The following is a 21,340-nucleotide window of genomic DNA, read 5'->3' as shown; positions in this document are numbered from 1 at the left end:
CAAATCCCCACCCCACCCTTCACCCTTTTGTACTGCAATAACATTGTATAATATGCTTGCACTATTCTCCCGGGCGCACCAAGCATGCAAGAAGAATAAAAAATATTGAAGCTTTTTTCACAATAAAAGCACTGTATTATTTGTGTATATAGAGAGGCTAAAGGCGAGAGAGAATTTTAATTCTGTCTCATGTATAAAAGCATGCACTGAATTACTGGTATGTAGAACACGCTGTAAATGCTGCAGAGTACTGTAAGATCCTACACTTGAAATCACAGTTAACAAGCAACTTCATCTAAAAAAAGGAAAAGAAACAAAAAACTAAACCGAAGCTGTGCAATGGATTTTGTGCCTTTTTTAAATCCATGTATCCAGACAATCGGAAAAAAGCTTGTATACTACCAAAACCTTATTAAAGAATCAAAGGCAGAACTTTGTGATGGTTGTTTTTCTTTGAGTTTCACCTTCATTGGGGAAAAAAATACTTTTGTTGTTCTTATGCAACTTTCAGATCCATATTCAAGAACTCTGCCATTGGGCAGTGCCAGTATATGTGCACTCCTCCCCCCCATATGTAACCAGGGCAAAGTATTTCCCTTCTGGGATATCCCCTCCTCTTGATGGAAGACAGAGTTAACCTCTGACTTCAACTGCGGGTAGGAAATCCCCTGCTATTCTTGATGAGTCCTGCTGTCTGGACAGCAGAGTAGAGTTTCTCTGGAGTTCCTCTGGACTCTATATTGTGATTCTATCACACACACACACACACACCCCACCCTTTCCTTTCCCTTCCAGACTTCCCTAGTGATCCCTTGGACAGGGAGGAGCATGGAAAATGGTTCATCTCCCCACCCCAGCTGGGATGTGGTCAACAACTTGATCTTCCTCATAGCACAGATGGAGAAGAAAACAGCTTCCCCACTCCTGTTCTAGGAACCGAGGAGAGTTCTGTGCAGTGGCTGGAAATTTATTCTCTCTGTGTGTTCAGACAGGAGAGCTCCAGTGGTAGCCCCTACTGCACTGTAGAGAAGATTACAGCCATCTCTGAGCATGCCAGCATGTTGAGACCAATGGTGGTAGCAAGATTTAGTGTGCCTGCTGCCTCAGATTGACTGGTGATGTCACTCACTTCAGCTGAGGGCACAACTCATATGGCAAAGTTGACAACATGGGGTATAGTTTCTCCCAAGACACTCATCTGCACCCACACCAACTTCCTTAGAGCTACAGTGGTACCTCGGGTTACATACGCTTCAGGTTACATACGCTTCAGGTTACATATGTTTCAGGTTACAGACTCCACTAACCCAGAAATAGTACCTCAGGTTAAGAATTTTGCTTCGGGATGAGAACAGAAATGGTGTTCTGGTGGCGCGGCAGCAGCAGGAGGCCCTATTAGCTAAAGTGGTGCTTCTGGTTAAGAACAGTTTCAGGTTAAGAACAGACCTCCAGAACGAATAAAGTACTTAACCTGAGGTACCACTGTATTGGCTCACAAAGTAAAATCCAGTGTTCTGGACTGGCTTAAAAAATTGGCCAGAGGAATAAAAGGGTTTGACTCATAGGGCTAGACAAATAACAAGCGCTGTGCTATTTGAGGCGGTGCGGGGCGAGAGATCACCCTTGCTGGACAAATGTACTCCCATGAGTGCAAGAGGAACACCACAAGTGCAGGAGACATTGCTCTCTCTCGGCTGGTCATTCCTTCAGCAGTTCCACTAATCAATCCCCATGCTCATGGTTTCATCTATCTGAGACTGGACAGCTGCTGCAACTCAAAATAGACAATTCTGGGCTCGATCAGCAAAACAGCTGACCCCATATAAGCAGCTTAATCTGACTCTAGATAACTGGTGGAGCACCTTTTTCATCCTAGGGGTTTCATTCCCTTGTGAGCAACCTTTCTGCATACTAATGGTGGGTGGACCCAGAGGCAAAAGCAGAGGCGGATTTAGAGAAGCGCAACTGTTTTGGTCACATTTGGGGCGGAGCCTCGGGGGTGCTGTGATTTAGAATGGAGCACACGAGGCAGGGCAGCAGCAGATTTTTGGCATCACACTGAAATTTGAGACCCCACTGGAAAAAGTGGGAAGAGTAATGGATGTGACTCTTAACTTTGTTACAATGTACCGTATTTTTCGCTCTATAAGACGCACTTTTTCTCTCCTAAAAAGTAAGGGGAAATGTGTGTCTTATGGAGCGAATGCAGGCGGGAGGCTCTGCTCAGCGCTCCCTTTAAAGAGCCGCGTGGAGTGTGTGTGTGGCTCTTGGGGCTTTCCCCCAAGGAAGGAGAAGGGCAGCCTGTCAGTAACGGGCTGCCCTTCTCCCTCCTCAGGGAAAAGCCTGCAAGCGCCGCACACACGCTCCACGCGGATCGTGAAAGGGACCGCTGAGCAGAGCCTGGGATGCATACAGCCTCTGCTCAGCGCTCCCTTTAAAGAATATTCCCCCCCTTGCATTCCCCCTCTAAAAACTAGGCACGTCTTATGGTCAGGTGCGTCTTATGGAGCGAAAAATACGGTACATCCCAGCTGCAAAAGAGTCATTCTTACAGCTCAAGGCCACATTCCCGCCAGGTAAAAGCACCTAAGCTATTTTAGGGCAAAGCAGGTCCAGGCTTAAACACGGCTGGGAGAAATCCCCAAAGGCTGGATAGAGAGGACTGTCAGGCCACATTTGGGTCTTCTTGCTAGAAGAAAGGCTATAAAAAGTGACTTCAGTGGTCTTGCGGTTAAGGACATAAGAAGAGGCTGCTGGATCAGGCCAATGGCCCACCTAGCCCAGCCTCCTGCTCTCACAGTGGCCAACCAGGTGCCTGTGGGAAACCCACAAGCCGGATTCGAGCACAAGGCCATCTCTCCCCTTCCTAAAGTTTGCAGCAACTGGTGTTCAGAAACATGACTGCCTCCAACTGTGGAAGCAGAATATAACCATCATAGCTAGTAGCGTTAATGAATTAGTCTGATACTCTTTTTGGGACATCTAGGTTGGTGGGCATCACCGGCCCTGTGGGAGCGAGTTCCATAGTTTAACTACTTTATTTATTTCATAAGATTTACACACCACTTGATTGTAAGGGGGGGGGGGCTTCAAAGCATTGTACAAAAAGATAAAGAAATTATCAAGAAAAAAATCACAAGCATCGTTTAAAACATAGAAAAAGTTGGAATACTGAAACGGGTTACAATTCACATGCCCTTTCTATTATTATTATTATTATTATTATTATTATTATTTATTAAATTAAATTTGTATACTACCTAAACCCACAGATCTCAGGGGTACAACATTAAATCACAGTATAAAAACACAAAATGCGTGATAAAAACAAAAAACAACCCAATAAACAACAACCCAATCAGCATTACAAGTTTGTGTAAGCACAAATGTTTTTTAGCAGGCACCAAAAAGCACACACTGAAGGCACCTGCTTGGTATCAATAGGCAGGGAGTTCCAAAGTGTAGATGCTGCCGCACAATATGATTATGCTCTTACAAATGCGGAACAGGTATTATGTGGCACCTGTCGTACCACCAATTCTGCCGATCAAAGTGATTGAATGCAGTAAGGCAATCTCAATGGTGAACTGGTCCCAAGCTGTTAAGGGCTTTAGACACTAATCGTCACACCTTGAACTTGGCCCAGTGGCAAATGAGCAACCAGCGCAGTTCTCTCAGCACAGATGTTATATGCTAGCAAGGCCTCGCTCCTGTCAGCAATCATGCGGCAGCATTCTGCACTAACTGCAGCTTCCGGATCAAGCGCAAGGGAAGCCCCACCCAGAGCACATTGCAGTAACTCAGTCTTGGAGTAACCAATTCATGAACTAGCATGGCAAGGCTTTCTCGGCCCACGAATGGCCGTAGCTGTCAAACCATTTGCAGCTGATAAAAGGCACTCCTAGTGTTATGTACTGAAGTTCTCACCCTGGGCCAGCAGGGGGATACTGTAGATAGTTCAGGTCCACATATGCAAATAAGGGATCGAAAGTGACGTTCAGTGATTGGATAGTTACAGAAAATGGTTACTCTTGCATTCTAGTGGAGCTCTATATAAGTAGGCTGGCTGAACCCTTCAGTTCAGTTCTGTTCTGGTCTGTGAATAAACAAGAGCTGTTTGAAGAATTACTGTGTTGTCTGATATAGAATCATAGAATCATAGAGTTGGAAGAGACCACAAGGGCCATCGAGTCCAACCCCCTGCCAAGCAGGAAACACCATCAGAGCACTCCTGACATATGGTTGTCAAGCCTCTGCTTAAAGACCTCCAAAGAAGGAGACTCCACCACACTCCTTGGCAGCAAATTCCACTGTCGAACAGCTCTTACTGTCAGGAAGTTCTTCCTAATGTTTAGGTGGAATCTTCTTTCTTGTAGTTTGCATCCATTGCTCCGTGTACGCTTGTCTGGAGCAGCAGAAAACAACATTTCTCCCTCCTCTATGTGACATCCTTTTATATATTTGAACATGGCTATCATATCACCCCTTAACCTCCTCTTCTCCAGGCTAAACATGCCCAGCTCCCTTAGCCGTTCCTCATAAGGCATCGTTTCCAGGCCTTTGACCATTTTGGTTGCCCTCCTCTGGACACGTTCCAGTTTGTCAGTGTCCTTCTTGAATTGTGGTGCCCAGAACTGGACACAGTACTCCAGGTGAGGTCTGACCAGAGCAGAATACAGTGGCACTATTACTTCCCTTGATCTAGATGCTATACTCCTAGTGATGAGGCCCAGAATTGCATTGGCTTTTTTAGCTGCCGCGTCACACTGTTGGCTCATGTCAAGTTTGTGGTCAACCAAGACTCCTAGATCCTTTTCACATGTACTGCTCTCAAGCCAGGTGTCACCCATCTTGTATTTGTGCCTCTCATTTTTTTTGCCCAAGTGCAATACTTTACATTTCTCCCTGTTAAAATTCATCTTGTTCACCCACAACTTAACACCTAGCCTCTGAACCACCAGAGCTCTGTTCTGCTCGTTACAGCTGCTGTCATGCTGGGTTTAAAGGTTTTGGCTGCTGTGCTGTGTACAGTCTAGGACAGAGATTCCCAAACTTACTGCTCCCCCTAAAAATAATAATTACTCAGCCCCCCCTCCTCCGAAATCTACCTGCCGGCTCAGTCCGATCTACCCCAGGGGCAGGGCTGGTGCCACAGCTCGCCTGCCATTGGCCAAATAGGCAAGCTGCGACCCATTTCCTGGGTGAAGTCAGAAAAGGTTCACCCAAGCCCTGGAAAACACTTTGCTTCCAGCACAAACGCTGAATCCTGGGGAGGCATTTCTGTCCCACAATGGCGCCCAAACTGGTAGTAAGCGTCATTACACAACAGATTAAATATGAAGGTTTTTCAAAATTTCCTTCTCTTTCTTTATACTTCCACCGCCCCCTTATTTTTACTCAACGCCCCCCCAATTGCACCCAAGGCTACTACTGCCCCCCTGGATCATTCCAGCTCCCCCCCCAAGGGGGCGATATTGCCCACTTTGGGAAACACTGTTCTAGGAAGTCTAGGAATGTCTCTTCCCCTGGTTTTAACCCCTTTCTCTCACTGGGGTTGCTAATCCTGAAATGAAAAACTATCCTCTGGCTTTCTCTGAGAAGGAGGTGCCATGGTAAGACAACCTCACCCACTCCCCACACTTTTAAAACTCCTCTTGCTCGCTGCTGCCTGGTTAATCCATGGTAGTTTCCCATCTTCTTGGCACAGCTGCTGCCTCTGTGAGCCATTAGGAGGGACACAAGGGCCTAGAAATGAACGTGGTGTCCTTCTTGACTGTTGGTGTCGTCCGCTCAGTCCTCCAGAGCCTGTCTTTGCATGCAGGGAAGTCCCTAACTCGCCAGAGTTTTAAGCTCCATCAGTTTACCTTCACCTGGTTTAGCTGGCCTGTCGAAGCCGTTTCTGCGATGTGGCGGCTGTCACACACTGACAGCTTTTAGGAGCCGCAGGTGAGAGCTGAGAGCAGGATGGGGACCACAAAATAAATAAATAACAGCAAGTAAATTTAGAAGCAGTGCCAAGTAGACACCCATGGCATAGACCTAAGCGTCTAGTACAGTGGTACCTCTGGATACGAATGGGATCCGTTCTGGAGCCCTGTTCGTATCCTGAAGTGAACGCAACCCACGTCTGTATGTGTGCAGGTTGCGATTCGCCGCTTCTGAGCATGCGCGTGACATCATTTTGAGTGCATGCACGAGCGGCAAAACCCGGAAGTAATGCATTCCGTTACTTCCGGGTTGCCACGCAACGCAACCCAAAAACGCTCAACCCGAAGCTACTTCAATCCGAGGAATGACTGTATTAGTAATTTCCTGGGACAGGAGGATTATGATCTGTCATGTAGATACACCACCTGGGATTTCTTGTCCTTCTTTCTTCTGGCCAGCAGTCCTGGTGGAGCAAGAAGACAGCGAGTGCCTCAGCCACAGCTTCTCCACCCTGGTTGAACCTTCAACTCCTGGAGTCTTATCTCCACTAATGCTCCCTCTTGTTCTCACAGCACCCGCTCCTCTGCAACACCATCTCCCCCCCTTTTTATCTCATCCCACCCCTGCTTTCTTATTTCTATTCCCCATCTCTTTTTGTGGGACTCCATGGTAACAGCGCACAAAGGCATTTCACTCTCCCTTCAGTTCACATCCTTGACGGATTCTCAGGCGCAGGTGGGCCGTGCAGTATGGCTAGGAAATCCAGCATCAACACCACCCTAAGAATGTTCTGATAATTATAAATGAATAAATCCCAGGCTCCTTCCAAATTGTTAGAGAATCCCAGGCGCCCCTGGAAAATATTTAACAATGGCCCTTCCAAAACTTTTTTTTTTTTGCCTGCGAGTAAGGTGGCCCAACTGTGGATCTATTATTATTTAATCTTGTTTTAATGTTTTCAAAGGAAAAAATGGGATTAGTCCCTGCTCCTTCCTGTCTTCCTCTCCTGAAGGGCAGCGCACTGCCTAATTAAGCATATCAAGTTCTATACAGTGGTACCTTGGCTATCGAACTTTATCCGTTCCGGGGTTCGTTCGACTCCTGGAACTGTTCAAAAACCAAGGCGTGGCTTCCAATTGGCTGCAGAAGCTTCCTGCACTCAATCGGAAGCCGCATCGGACATTCAGCTTCCAAAAAAAGTTCGCAAACCGGAACACTTCCAGGTTTGCGGCATTTGGGAGCTGATTTATTCAGGAGCCAAGCCATTTGAGAACCAAGGTGCCACTGTAGATATAATAATAATGCTAACAAAAAAAATATTATTTGTTCCCCGCCCATCTGACTGGGTTGCCCCAACCACTGTGGGTGGCATCTAACGGATATAACAACATAATAAAACATCAAACATTAAACACTTTCCTATACAGGGTTGCCTTCAGATTTATTCTAAAAGTCATAAAGTTTATTATCTCCTTGACAGCTGATGGGAGGGTGTCCCACAGGAACACCTACTGAGAAGGCTCTCTGCCTGGTTACCTGTAACCTCACTTTTCACAATGTGGGAACTGCCAGAAGGCCCTTGGAGCTGGACCTCAGGGTCATGCTGAATGATATGGGTGGAGACACTCCTTCAGGTATATGGATCAGATATATCAAGATCTAGGTACACGCACGCACATGTTTATAGCAACACTCTTTCCATGCTATTGTGAATGGCTGTGAGCCATCGGATGTGTTCCATTTTACTCTTTTATATCTTCTTCTTTCAAAGTGATATTGCTGGTGTTGATGTTGTACCTCCTCCAGTTTGATCGCTTGGTGGCCCATGAGACTGGCTGATGCATTAACTGTATAATGAGCTTTTGCATTGTTACCTGTCAGGAGTGTTCATCAGACATCACACTAGCAGGAGGTGTAGGGGAAGGCCCTGCCTCTTGCTTGTCTTTAGCAGCAGTGACCTGAGATGAGTGGGAAGCAGTGGCCTTTCCTTCCTTTCCTTTCCTACTAGTATCATGCCTGGATATTAATGATGAAGCACTGAAAAAGAATGAAGGGGGAATTCCACGAACTGTTGATCAGACATCCCAGAAGACACTCTCGGGGCCTAAGGACCGAGTTTAATACCATGCGGTAATGTAATGTCTTTGTCCAGAAACTATCCTCAAAGGCAACTTTTAGTATTTTTAGGTTCTGTCTCGAGCCTTCTCCAGTTCTAACCAATTTTTCATGAATCAGACATGGTCTGGGTCCATAATGATACATTTAAAGCACATGACTCCCCCCAAAATAATTCTGGGAACTGTCGCTTGATGTGGGCACTGGGAATTGTAGCTCTGCTGGGTGTCAACCACAAGATTGTTTGGTGGAAGCCATGTACTTTAAATCTACTTTGAATGTCTGGTGCGGATGCCCCAAATACATTTTCCATTTAGTGTTCTCTGGATAACTGTTTTCTCCTTCTTCCTTGTCTTGCTCCAGGTGTTCACACTGAAGCCTTTTGAAATGAATGGTCTCCCCAAGGTGGTGCCTTTAAGTTTGCCTTATCAAGACTTTAAAAGGGATGTGTCAGAAAACAGGGAAAGGTCCAGAATTCTCCAGCATATAAAGAAGGTGGATTTCTCAAATGTTGTCTTAACTGCCCCTTGCAAACCACCGGCAGCCCATCTAGAAATGGCAAATGACAGATATGAGAAGGAGGAGGAGGAGGAAGAGGAGGAAGAAGAGGAGGAGGAGGAAGAGGACGAGGAAGAAGAAGATGATGACGACGAAGCTGGTGACTTAGGAGAAGAGCTTGATCTGCACAGCGACTCAAGCAGTGACGTGAGCCAGAAAAGTACTGAGCACAGCCAGGAAGGTGCCCCATCCACCCTCTTGGCTGATGACCAAAAGGAGTCCAAGGGCCGAGCCTCAGCAGCAGAAGGAGACTTGGAACTTGAAGAAGGCTCCAAAACATTGGTTCTCTTTTCTCCCGGTGACATCAAGAAGTCTCCCGTGAACGCAGACTTGGCTCCTGATGCCGACCTTGGCACTCTTGCTGCATTGACTCCACAGAGTGAGAAACCGCAGCCAATGGGAAGCCAGCTTGATGTGTCGGAACCAGGGACCTTGTCCTCCATCCTTAAGTCAGAACCAAAGCCTCCTGTTACTGTGGCCACCACCTCGTCCCCTTTCACCAAAGTTGAGCGCACGTTTGTTCACATCGCAGAAAAGACCCATCTGAACATCATGTCTTCCGGTGGTCAGCTGATGAGGCACGAGGAATACCCTACTCCAGGGCAGTATGAAGAGATCATCATCGAGGAAGAGATGGAGGAAAATCAGGCACTTGTAGAAAACGGGAGCGTGAACTCGGCTCTGGAAGGGGGAGAGATGGAAAGCTGTGCTCTCTCCGTGAATCACATCGAAACCACCTCTGAAATTGTAGGGGAGCAGGCTGTGCTTCTCAATGGTGTTAGTAAAATGGAAGAGGACGACCTGGAACATAAAGGCAAGTTTGCCCCGGAATCAGATTTAGAAGAAGCCGATAAGATGGATACAGAAGAGCCTGGCCTTGAAAATAACACTCTTGCAATGGAATCCTTTAAGAAAATGGAACTCCCTCCAGATGTTCCGAAAGAGAGCCCCAGAAAGCCCCTCAATGTCAGGTACAGAAGCCGGATCCCCGTTTTGCTGTCCGAAGAGGACACTGGCTCAGACCTTTCGGCCTCGCACTCTGGCAAAGAGCGGTTGTACAAGAGGCTGAAGCAGCAGGATTTGGCTCGCCTGGTGATGGAGAGGAGGCAGAACCGTCTTCTCAGGTTAGCTTCAGGTGCGTCATCCTCTGCTTCCTCCAGCGACGAGAGGCGGCGAGCTTCAGAAACACTCTCGGCCACTGGCTCCGAGGAGGACACCCATGACTCAGACGATTTCACCCCGAGGAAGACGGGGAGTCAGGAGAAATATTCCCTGGCTAAGATGGAAGAGAGAGGCTTGAGCACAAAGAGCAGAATCCCTCGCCCCATTGTGCCTGCAAAGCCGTCTGTGATAGAACTGAAATCCGGGAGCCCCTCAACTCTTCTGCCGCCAGCACTGAGTAGCAGCCCAGGTGATAAAGCTGTGACCAACAGGTGAGTCTGTATGAGAGGCCCTAGTTCCTTCTGAAGCCAAGCGCTCACTATTTCAGCCAGCTAACTTCTCTAAGCAGCTCCTCAGCTCCTCCTTTTGTCCACCCACAGGACTGTGATTTGTCTCTTCTCTTTAAGAGGTATCGCTAAGGTATCGCTTCACCTGCTGGATTTCCCCCCATCCCAGTTACGCAGTTATTCTGCCCCCCCATCCCACAGCATCCCCTGACCTTCAACCTTCTTCCCTCAGTAAGACTTCAGCTTAGACACTGAGATCTAGCTCCAAGGGCCTTCTGGTGGTTCCCTCACTGCGAGAAGTGAGGTTACAGGCTCCTTGGATTCTTCAGCTATCTCTAATCCCCCTCCTCTGCTTCAGCCTTGGAGTCTGAACTGCTCCCTGTCACAGGCTCTTTCTGCTCACTAAAGCCTGTTGCCCCTTCAGCATCCAGGCCTTCCTTCCAATCCTCTCCCTCTGACCTCTCCTTGGTGTCCCACCACCAATCCCTGGGCTCTGAGCCTTCCTCCTCTGGGGTTTGTCTTGGAAGGAGGGTTCCTCAGCTGGTGCCTTCCACCATTCCTCCTCATCCAGCCAGTCCCTGACAGGTAGGGGGACAGGCTTCGTCTCCTGTTCTGAGAGTGTAGTACTAACCCTGGCAAAATATATGAATCAGGGCTTTTTATATAGCTGTGTGACTGTGTATGTGGACTGCCTGGCTGCCCCTCTCCTGCCACCAATTCGATGTAACCAGTAGCGTTAGCTTTGTCATTAAATTATCTTTGTTTTCTTCCCACCTCCTCTTCCCCTTTGGTCTCCTCCTGCAGGCTTCAGGGGCAAAGACCATCCGGCGACTCCCGGGCGAAAGCAACGCTGACCTCCGCCGTACCTCCCTTGCGGAGCAGTCCGAGGAAAACCACCCGCCCCCCACCTTGGAGTCCCAGCCTCCCCCCGCGAAACCTCAGTGCTTCCCCCAAGAGCCAATCACTGTCCAGAAAAGAAAGCTCATCGCCCTCCCGCCAACATAGGTCAGGTACCACGTTCCCTCCGTGGGTGCAACCTTCTTCCAGGGCTCCCTCCAGAGCTCAGGCAGGTGGGCTGCTGGGAGACGCCCCGGCGTCCCCCAGTGCAACCCGGAAAGGACCGAGAGGGAAAGCCCAAACTCAAACTCCAGCAACCAAAGGAAGGCAATTATCCCAGGAAGGCAAGGCTACTGCTAGATAATGATCTGCTGCTGCCAAACCATTTTTGACCAACCGACCTACCATCTCGCCAGGCTGGAGAAACCTCTGCGTATGCTATACACTCAAGACGCCGCAGCACAGCCTTACACCGTGTCGGAAATACAAGCATATAGCAGCTAGCTCGACTTCAGTGCTTCACTTAACCCACAAGCTCACGCTGTCTCAGTCCAGCTCTTTAACCTGGCTGGGGCCTCCCCGGCCAGCTCATGCTTGCTTGCTATTGCCCAGCCACCAAGCAGCGACTCGGGCAGCCTGCCCCTGTTCCTGACCCTCCTTCCTCTCACGCCGTCTTTTCCTCCCGCACCCCCATTTCTTGGTTAGCAATACCACCGTCTCCTTCGCGGAGCCCTGACACTTGGGTAGGGGGAGGCGGCTTTTTTTATAACGCACCGGCCAAAATCAGAGGAGAGGTGAAATGGCTGCGCCTCACCTAGAAGAAGAGTCTTGGTGTGAACTTCTAAATGGTCAGGTCAACCCAATGCCCTTGCCTCCCTCACCGCCCTACTGCCCTGCCCTTCGCCACCCCACCCTGCCACCCCCGGGCCGTCTTCGGGGCAGCTCCGGCCGTGCTGCCTGTCCACTCTCCTGTAGTATTTTGACCCCGAGCACTGATGGAAGAAAAGTCACAACCAGACTCCTTGGTGGCTTCCTTGCCTGCAGTGTCAAGCAAGGGGAATGTATGACTATAACTGCTAGCCAGAAGGAGAGGGGCTGTGTGTTGCTTCCGGCGGATATAGGGCCTCTTTGTTGGCAGGCCTGAGGAGCTCGTTGCTGGTGAAACGATGAGCATGTTAAGGCAGGGGTAGCTCCTTCCCCCCTAAAAGCATGCATCTGCTCCAGTGTCTTGTGAAGGGGAGGGACCTTAGTCCTGATTTGTTCAAGCGATGCACCTGTAAGTTACCTGTCCACCGGGAGGTTGTATTGTGGGCAAAGGCTTCCCAGGGACCCATTAGCTGGTCTCTTTCTTGGCAGAAATGGTAAAGACAAAACAACCTCTTAGCCCCAAAGTATGATCTGTGGCCATCGCCTGGTTCCAGCGCGCAGGGTTTCCTCCGAATCCAAACGCAAGGAATCTATGAATCAGTCACTGCCTCTTGCTCTGGGACTTGGTCTCTGTGCTGGACATGCAGGCGGCCACAGATTTATTTATTTTTGAAATAGGCTTCTTATCCCCAAATGCCCTATACTGGTGGTATCTGCTTGCTTCTGAAGCACAGCTGTGAGACCTTAACTACAGTACCTACTGCTTGGTCCGTGTGACAGTAGCTGGTTTTTGGGGTTGGTGCTTGCTGACAAAACAGTATCTTGACAAACAGTATCATTTGGGGAGGTTAGTTTCGCAGCATCCTTCTCACCATGCTCTCCCCCCACGTGGGAGATGCTTTCGTTTGCCAGTGGGGTTAGGGAAAGGGCATTCTCTATAGCGGCTTACCTCTAAGGGCCCAGCTTTTTGGGATGTAGGACAGCAGCACAAAACAACCAGCCAATAACATCCTGCAATTTGCCCAAAAAACCTTGAGAAAGTGAAAGGAGCCTAGCCATGTGGCAACAGCTTTGGGATGAGGTGGGAAACCAGAGGCCCTCCAGATGTTGCTGAACTCCAACTCCCATGATCCCCAACCACTGGCCATGCTGGCTGAGGCTGATGGGAGCTGGAGTCCCAACAACATATGGAGGGCCACAGGTTCTTCATCCCTGGCCTTCAGACTGCATGAAATGGAAGGCCTGAGCTGAGGAATTAATCGGGTGTTAGGTCCCAGTTATCTTTTACCTCTGCAACTAATAGGCAAGGGTGTATGAAGAGCAAAGGGAGCCTGGCGTCCTCACTTACCTATTTGGGCAGATGCTTGCTGAGCTAAATTTCGTAAGCTGACGTCAGGAGAAGATTATTCCTGGTGCTATACTTTATCTGGGAGATGTGTCCCCATTGTTCCTTTACCCAGTAGGGATCGGGGACTCAGTGGTCAGAGGCAAATCTTTGGTAGCTATTTTGTCAAGATTGCCCATGCATGTCAACACGCCACTGGAGGGTTGGTGGCTGTCTTTTTAAAAAAGTATATACCTTATTAAGGAGATGGAATTTGTTCACAGATAAAAGCGCTGTCATCCCTTTGCCAGTTTGTCCAGCAGAGGGAAACCAAGGGCATGCAACAGTATGACTGTCATTCAAGGAACGGTGGGATTTGTGGTCCTGGGAGAGGCCTCAGGTCTGCATCTGAATTCTAGGAAAAGGACAGGAGCCATAAAGACAAACTTATTTGTTTGGGACTATAGATGTGGTCTTAGCAAAGATAACCCAACAGCCCCGATTGGGCTTGCACAGCTTGGAGAGTTGCAGCATGTCTCTTGGAGTAATGGGGATTCAGAGGGGTTTTGAGAGCAAACGCCACATTTTCCTGGGATTTATCTCCCATGTTTTCATGCAGTCCCCACTACTACCACTGAACTACTCATTCTGTGGTTTCGGGACTCTAGTGTGCATGAGATCCCCTCCCTCCTTCCTGTTACAGGTTCTCCAGTATCAGTAGCTTTCCATTCATCTTTCAGGTACAATTTTGAAGTTTTCTGTTTCAACACTGGCAAAAATAAGCACCCTATCTTTAAAGCATGCACTCTCCCTGCCCTCCTCATCCTATGTTGACCATCCTCCCATCCCTGTGAGAAGGGCAACTCCTTCTCCCACGTGAATAGTTATTTTGGCATGGCAGGCAGATCTGTGGAGGTAGGTTGAGACAGTGGTTCCCTATATATCCCTTTTGGAGCACATGCCAAATGCCAAGAGGTCAGGAGCTGAAGGCTCAGGATGTCTCAGAGAATTCACTACAGAGCTGCAGGTACCATCAAGTGACATTGAATTAATGGTGGCTGTTCCATGTAGCTGCTGTGTTTGAAACAGCCGAGTGAACTGGTCTGCAGTGGACCCCTTCTTGCAAAGGCTTCCTTCTTCCCAGGACTGAGCATTCAGAAAGAAATACAGAAGAAGGGCGGGGGGGGGGGCGAGAATCAAACTAAGCGCAGGTTCTGTCCTTTTAGAATTGTTTTGTTGTCAATGCCAGCCCAAGACTTCTTGCTGCCTGCTGGAGAGCGCCAAATGGTGTCCCACAACCACCGCCATGTTGTGGCAAGCACACACACACACACACACACACACACACACACACACACACACACAGTATTGTCACAGCATTCGGACATCAATTCCTTCTAAATCCTCCTGAAATAACCTGGTTCATTTTGCTGCCCTTTAGTAGGACAAGCCCAGTGAGACCTGCAGTGTGCATTGTTTTTGAACAATAACACGGAACGGAGGCATTTGAGTCTCTGTGCCATTCATTTGGGGCAGGTTGTTCATCATGGCTCTCTATTCTGAGTTGGATGCCCTTTGTTTGTTTGTTTGTTTGTTTGTTTGTTTATTATTCATTCACTGAATTTATATACCACCCTTCATCAAGAGATCCCAGGACGATTCACAGAATGAAATACAAGATAAAACACAAGTAAATAATTAAACCAAAAATCAAAACAATAGCCCCTGCCCGCATTTTTCTGACACCCTTTTTCTCAGCCCTGCCTTGTGCTTTGTTCTGTCCTTGCCCAGACTTCACATCCTCCTCTCTACTCCCTCAAGCAAACCACATCATGCATTTCCATTGGGACAAGTTTCTCCCTTGATGAGTTCCCTGAAGTTTCTGTCCTATTTCCACTTGATCCTGCTCTTCCCCAGCATATGGGTCCTCCTGATTCATTTTGTCCATCGGCTTTTCTGGACTACCATCAGCTGACTCATAGTTTTCCACCTTTCCTCTTTCCCCTTCCATTGCTTAGGAGAGTCTGCTCTTGAACGGTGTTTTTCTTGACTTTTTGACCTGTTTTCACACAACATCTGATGCTCTGGGGTCTTCAGACTGAGGCAAGTTCCAGAGGGCACCCCAGAGACTGTGCCATCATTACCGCTCTCACGTCTGACATGAGGGCAAGCTCTTGGCCAATGTCAGGGCAGAGCTGTGGGCTGACAGTAGTGTCCATCACACTGGAGACCAGTGGTACAGTACATATCTTGCATGCAGAATGCCCCAGCTTAAACCCTTGGCATCTATAGTCGAGAAGATCAGGTAGCAGGAGATAGCAAAGACCTATTCCTGAGACCCTGGAGTCCCACTGCCAGTCACAGTGCTAGGCTAGATGGAGAAATAATCTGGCTGTGTCCCTCGTGGTGGAAAGGAAATAGGGTGACAATGAAGAAAGGAATGCAGAGACCAAGAGGGATAGGCATGGAGGCATGGATGTGTGGATACTTGAAATGCACACAGTAGTCTATTTCTCTGCAATAGCCAGGCGTGATACCTGGGAACCAATGGCACGGGTTTGCAGAACTTCACATAGCCTGCAGCTTAAGCCTCAGCCTGTAAATGCAAGTCAGAAGCCTTGCAAGGCATCCAGATGCCTAACTGTAATGTGTATGGGTTGCTCGTGCGTAAGTTGCCGCCTCTCCAGGCTTTGTTGCCTTGCTAAACCTTTCAGTCTGGGCAGCCCTTCACTTTGTGGCTGCCTCAGTCGCTAGCAGAATCCGTCAGTGGGCGTTTCTTAAATCTTTTCCAACATAAAAGTTGTTTGACACCCAGTCTCCTCCTACTCTCTCTGCACGGAAGTCTTCTGCGCAGGGTGGGCGTGGGTAGCGGAGGACCCGTGCTCTCCCCGCTGGTGTCCGGTGAAGAGTCCTGGAGCCCTCTCGCCGATTCCCCCATCAGCCCCTCTATATCCCTGGTGTTGCGCTGATTTGCTTCCCCATCTGCGGAGCTGCCTCTCTCCCTGCCGGGCCCTTCTCCAGCATCATTTGAGAGCCTTCCCTCCGCCTCTAGCTCCGATGTCAGTTCCCTGACACTAACTCATTGCATGCCAGTGTCTGCATAGGTCCATTCAGTCTTTTGATTCTGAAGATCCCAATAACTTGTAGAACAAATCCTTGGAATTTCATCCATGCGGCAAGTTTCCTTTGATTATACACATACCCTTGTGATGAAATGAGTGCATCTATCTCTTCTGCATCTACACTGAGCAGGGCTGAGTGTCGTCTAAGCTGCCAATAAAAGCCGAATTCTGTGACCTGTATAAATTATGCAACTTAAGCACGTTTGCAAGTTTGGGCTTATTTTGCGTACATCATTCTGCCTCTGCTAACCCTAGGAATGGTTAAGGCACTGAAGCCCCACCTCTTGACCACTGCAAATCCTCCAGAGCTCTCTGGCTTTGAAGATCATATTAGACGTTGCTCACATGCTTGGACCAGAAGCTTTTCAGAAACCATAGGATGCTACATTTGGTGCCCAATACCAGATTCTCTGGATTTTGTGTGTGTTTGTGCAGGATTGTAGAACACATAACCCTGCCTTAAACCATCAGGACCATATCAGTTGAGCAGCACCAATTTGAATCCAAGGTGTCTAGACTGCTCTCTTGCCCTGGGATTATATGGGATGCTTCTGCATAAACTGGGAATCTTATTTGGTCATCTGTTTGGGACGGGGAAAGATTGCCTGTATCATTATATATGAAGCAGCCCTTAGAACAGGAGTTCCTTTGGCTCTCAACAAATGGTGAAAATTCATCACAATATTTTATTCCTCAGCTGAGATTTGTTTTTAAAGGATCGCGTTTGCAAAGCACTTTAGAGACCTTTGACTGTCCCACAAAATGTAACTGTCGTCAGCCAAAGGTTATCTCATGATTCAAATTCTTTTCCAGCCTGTTTTATGGCATTCCTCTTCACACCCGCTGCTTCACATCAAACTCTGCATTTATTTTTCTTAGCCCCCAAAGGGAATATGCCATTACTGGTATTTCTCAGCCCCCCCCCACTAGCTAGGCAATGCAATTTCCACCCCACCCGCTCCTCACTTTACTTTGTTTCCCTTTTCTGCTTTTGTGTCAAGGGTCAGAGGTGAAATTCGCACCATTTTGGAGGGCCTGTCTGGAACCGAAACAGCGCTTTTGGCTTCCAGGTTTGGGTGTCAAGGAGGCATGTGTATGTGGGCAATGTGCACGCAACTTTTGCTCTTTTTCCAACCCCAGTGAGACTCCTCTGTCTCTCCTACCCACAAAGCTATCATCTGATAATCTCTGTCTTCTTTTGTACAAGAGCGTGGTCCCATGTAATTTTATCAGGCAATATGAGATGAGCAGGCCTATTGTTGTACCGCTCTTCACTCTGAAATGCAATATTTCAAATATCAGTATGTGTATATTTAGCAAGGTTGGAAAGCAAGACAGCTTTCATCTGCCATCCAAGGAGCATCAGTATTGGGTAAAGAAATGGGTACATGCCATCAATGCCTACCGTAGCAAAAAAAGAGGACCCTATCAATACTACGAAGGGTTAAGGGATTATTGGTACAAGGGGTTTAGCTGCTTTTCCTTGGGGTTGTGCATCAGTACGCCCTGAATGAACATGCATTAAAGAACAGGGCCCTCATTGAGCCAAATATGGAAATGGAGACACAGTTTGTTTTCTTGAGAAGGAAGCCAAAGGGAGTAGCACTGATAGTCATCTGTTACGGCAGAGGAAGCTGTGGATTGTCCCTGGTCTAATAGGATTTGTTCCAGGGTTCTAAATAGCTTCTCTATGAAAGCTCTCCAAAATGCCGTGGCAAGAATGTCGTCTCTTGGATGCTAGTCAGCGACTGCATACTATGTATATTCATGTTTGATTAAAAGCAAGCCTAAACGCAGGTTCAAAAGAGGACGTCGGTCATTCTTCCTAGGAGTACAGACTGTTTTGATGCATGCGCTTCATTATCCCTCCCTATCATGAAGCCCACTCATTTTGTGTCCTCCCAAAGGCTTTCTTATTACATGGCCCCCATCGCCTTTTTGGCATTTTGACTTTAACTGGTGAACACACCCGATACAGGTCTTTTTGCCCAGTCTCATAGCTTGTGTCAATCTCGTAGCCTGGTCAATCGGATAAACGGTTCTTTGAGCATCGTGGCAGAAAGCACACGCAGTCTTGCTATAGGTTCTGCGCTTCTGGTGCAACGGCACAAGTTAGGGACAGCAATATGTGTTTTATGTCAAACATGAGTGTTGGCCTGCATTTCCGGCCACCTTCCTGATGCTATACTCTTTTATTACTCTTATGATAAACAGCTAATATAAAAACACAACGAGAGACCTGCTGTGATCCTGTTCTCACAGCGGCCAACCTGGGGCCTAGGCAAAGCTCGCAAGCGGGACCTGAGTGTGACAGCAGCACTCTCCTTTCTTGCGATTTATAGTAAATGGTATACAGATTCATACCAGAAAGGAAACCGGAATATTTATTAGGCTTGGTTACTAAATGTGCCTGCCATTGACTCAACACTGCTGTCCTCACAAGTTAGCAGTGCTCTCATATACATAGTTTTTTTTGTTCATTTGTTTGCTGGTTTAATGAATATATGACTACCCCCTACTGGGGGGGGGGAGTCCTCACTCACAAGGTGGCGTTTCATTAAAGCGTTAAAAATGAAACAACTGAACAAACACAATGGAAGCAAAATCAGATCAACAACATAAAGGGGCTCAGCAGTAAGGTCTAAGAAAAAAGCTCAGCGAAAAAGGAAAGTCCTTTGGGGCCACTCAAAGGTCAGAAGAGAGTGGGGCAATCAGAATTCCCTAGAGGGGGAATTCTGCAAGTATGAGGCCACCACCGAAAAGGCCCTGCCCCAAGGACCCACGGACATGATCAAACCAAGTTCTTCTACAAATTACCCATCTCCCCACTACTCTCTAGCCTCCAAAAAGCACTTCACCTACTCCCACCATTCTTTTTCTTATCTTTCATCAGCAGTGGCCACAGGAGCAGTGGAGGCACAGAGGCAAGATTGCCGCTGCAGCACCCTTTATAGAACTACATCTCCCCCACTGCCCCATTTTTCCTACATGCTGTTTACCTAGCACATCCGAGTGACCAAGGGGAGGGATACATATCTCTTGATACATATCTTCACCGCAGTCACGGCCAATTAGAGGGAAGAAGTGAGTGTATTCTGGTATATAGGAGGGATAGCTTTGGGGAGTGGGGAACGCTTGCACAGATTGCCAGCAGGGCTGGGAGTTGGCAGGAAATCCTTTGGCACAGATTTCGTTTTGAGACATACAAATCTGGGGGCTTCTGTCTCATTTGAGAGGGGTGGAATTCTGTTTTCGAGAGTGTCCTCTGGAAGCCTTGGACTACAATTTCCACCAGCTGCAGGACACACTGCTGATGGGAAATGTAGTCCAAAACTCCTGGATGGCACCAGGTTGGCAAAGGCTGCTTTGCATAGGCAACCTCCCTGTCCTATTGCCATCTCAGCAGTGCCAGGAGTGTAGCAATCTCTTTGGTGGTACCCATATAACTCTGCCCAGTGTTTGTCATCATCATCTCTAATTTGTAAAGCATCCAAAATGACGAAGGGGTTCACCATTTTAAAATGAATGGACTTCATAGGGTAGGAAAACATAAGGAAGTGGGAAAGAAGCCAAAGAAGGGATGGCAAATGATTACTAACTGATGCACAGCATACATTTGAAGCGCATGACTCTATTTCCCACCCCCCACCCCAAAAAAAATATTCTGGGAATTGTGGTCTCCCTCTGGCACAGCTACAGAGTCCCAGAACCCTTAACATACTACAATTCCCATAATTCCTTGGGTGAAGCCGTGTGCTTTAAAAGTGCATTGGATGTGCTTCTAAGTGTATGATGTGGTTCTGAACAGCATAAGCTGGAAGAAACTGCTATACAGAGTTTTAAAAAGACAACAGAGCTTTTAAGGGCCAACCTGCACATGATGCCAGGAGATCTGTGCTGGATTTCCTGCCCCTTGTCCTTTCGAAAACCAACAAAATTTCCAGGCTTGCAATTTGACTGCAGACCTGACGGTTTTCCCCTGTGTGCAGTTTCTGCCATTAAAACTTCACAGGGACCCAGGTTTCTCTCCCTTTGGGTTAGAAAACAACTTGTGGGGACTTTGATTGCAAAAAAATGGCGCACCAGGAAAGTATTAAGCATTTCCCCCACCAGCACTGTGGGCGCAATCAAATGTGTAGCTCCCCCCACCTTTTCATTTATATATATAAAAAACACACCGCACCAGGGTGTCTGTGTCACATGTAACTTAGCCTCTAAGAGGAAGTGAGCACCAAGTTCCGAAGCAACCAGAGCAAATTATGGAAAATGGGACGGGATGGGAAGACACCAAGCTTTGTTGCCAGATTAGATTGAGCAAAACAGATTAAGAAGGCGCATGAGGATGAATCTGTGAGAAGGAGCAGGAAACTGCAAGGTGGTGGAGTGACAAAACCAACACCCTCTGCTGGAAGCTGTCAAGGGTCTTCTTGCTGGTTTGTGGAGGCAACACAACTGTGCTATCTACCCATTTGTCTCTCCACCCCTTGGGCTGTAGCCCAGTAGCAGAACATCTGCTTGGCAGGCGGAAGGTCACAGGTTCAATCCCTAGCATCGCCAGGTAGGACTGGGAGAGACTCCCAGTCTGAAACCCCAGAGACCTGCTGCCGGTCAGGATAGACTATCCTGAATGAGATGGACCAGGGGACTCTGTGTAAGGCAGCTTCCGATGTTTCTAAGCGAGTCCGTGTGGTGCCTCTACTTGAACTAAGGGTAGCCAACATGGTGCCTTTGCAAAGTTGCTGGACTCCCAACTCCCATAATTCCTCATCATTGGCCATGCTGGCTGGGGCAGGTGGGGGTTGCAGTCCCAGCACAATGTTGGCTACCTGGTGGCTGAACCTGGGGTCAAATGTGGGCCTCTGGGCCTCTCTTGGGATCCTGAGACCTTCCCCATGCCGCACATTCTCCAGCCATTCCCCTTCTCTCCAAGACTTGGCCCTCACTGGCCCTGCTGCACACCTTCCTTGAGTATTTTTGCCTAGCTGGAATGTGCCCCTGAACTGGAATCATGCCTCTTGCATACGTGGATGGGGGAAATAGGGGTGTGCAAAAACTAGCCTTCCGTATAAAGGTAAAAAATTGTATCTGCTGCTCTGTCTACTTTTGCCTCAGATTCCCATCTGCCTACGAGGTTCTGGATG

General features: G+C 48.1%; 1 protein-coding gene and 1 long non-coding RNA gene across 2 annotated transcripts in view; one reads left to right on the top strand and one right to left on the bottom strand.

The window, feature by feature from the left end:
* TTBK1 (tau tubulin kinase 1) overlaps positions 1-11,389 on the top strand; it is an 86,524-nt gene extending 75,135 nt beyond the window's left edge. The window contains exons 13-14 of the mRNA XM_083494983.1: positions 8,407-10,034; positions 10,854-11,389. Coding sequence (XP_083351109.1) covers positions 8,407-10,034; positions 10,854-11,250 — 2,025 coding nt within the window. The 3' untranslated portion in view covers positions 11,251-11,389. The remainder of the gene's footprint in view (positions 1-8,406; positions 10,035-10,853) is intronic.
* Positions 1-21,340, bottom strand: part of LOC310703018 — a 429,179-nt gene that overhangs the window by 384,589 nt on the left and 23,250 nt on the right. The window lies entirely within an intron of this gene.

This window comes from Podarcis liolepis, assembly GCF_965112155.1.
Source record: "Podarcis liolepis genome assembly, chromosome: 3".
In the NCBI taxonomy this organism is placed as follows: domain Eukaryota; kingdom Metazoa; phylum Chordata; class Lepidosauria; order Squamata; family Lacertidae; genus Podarcis; species Podarcis liolepis.
This window is presented reverse-complemented; position numbering and strand designations above follow the sequence as displayed.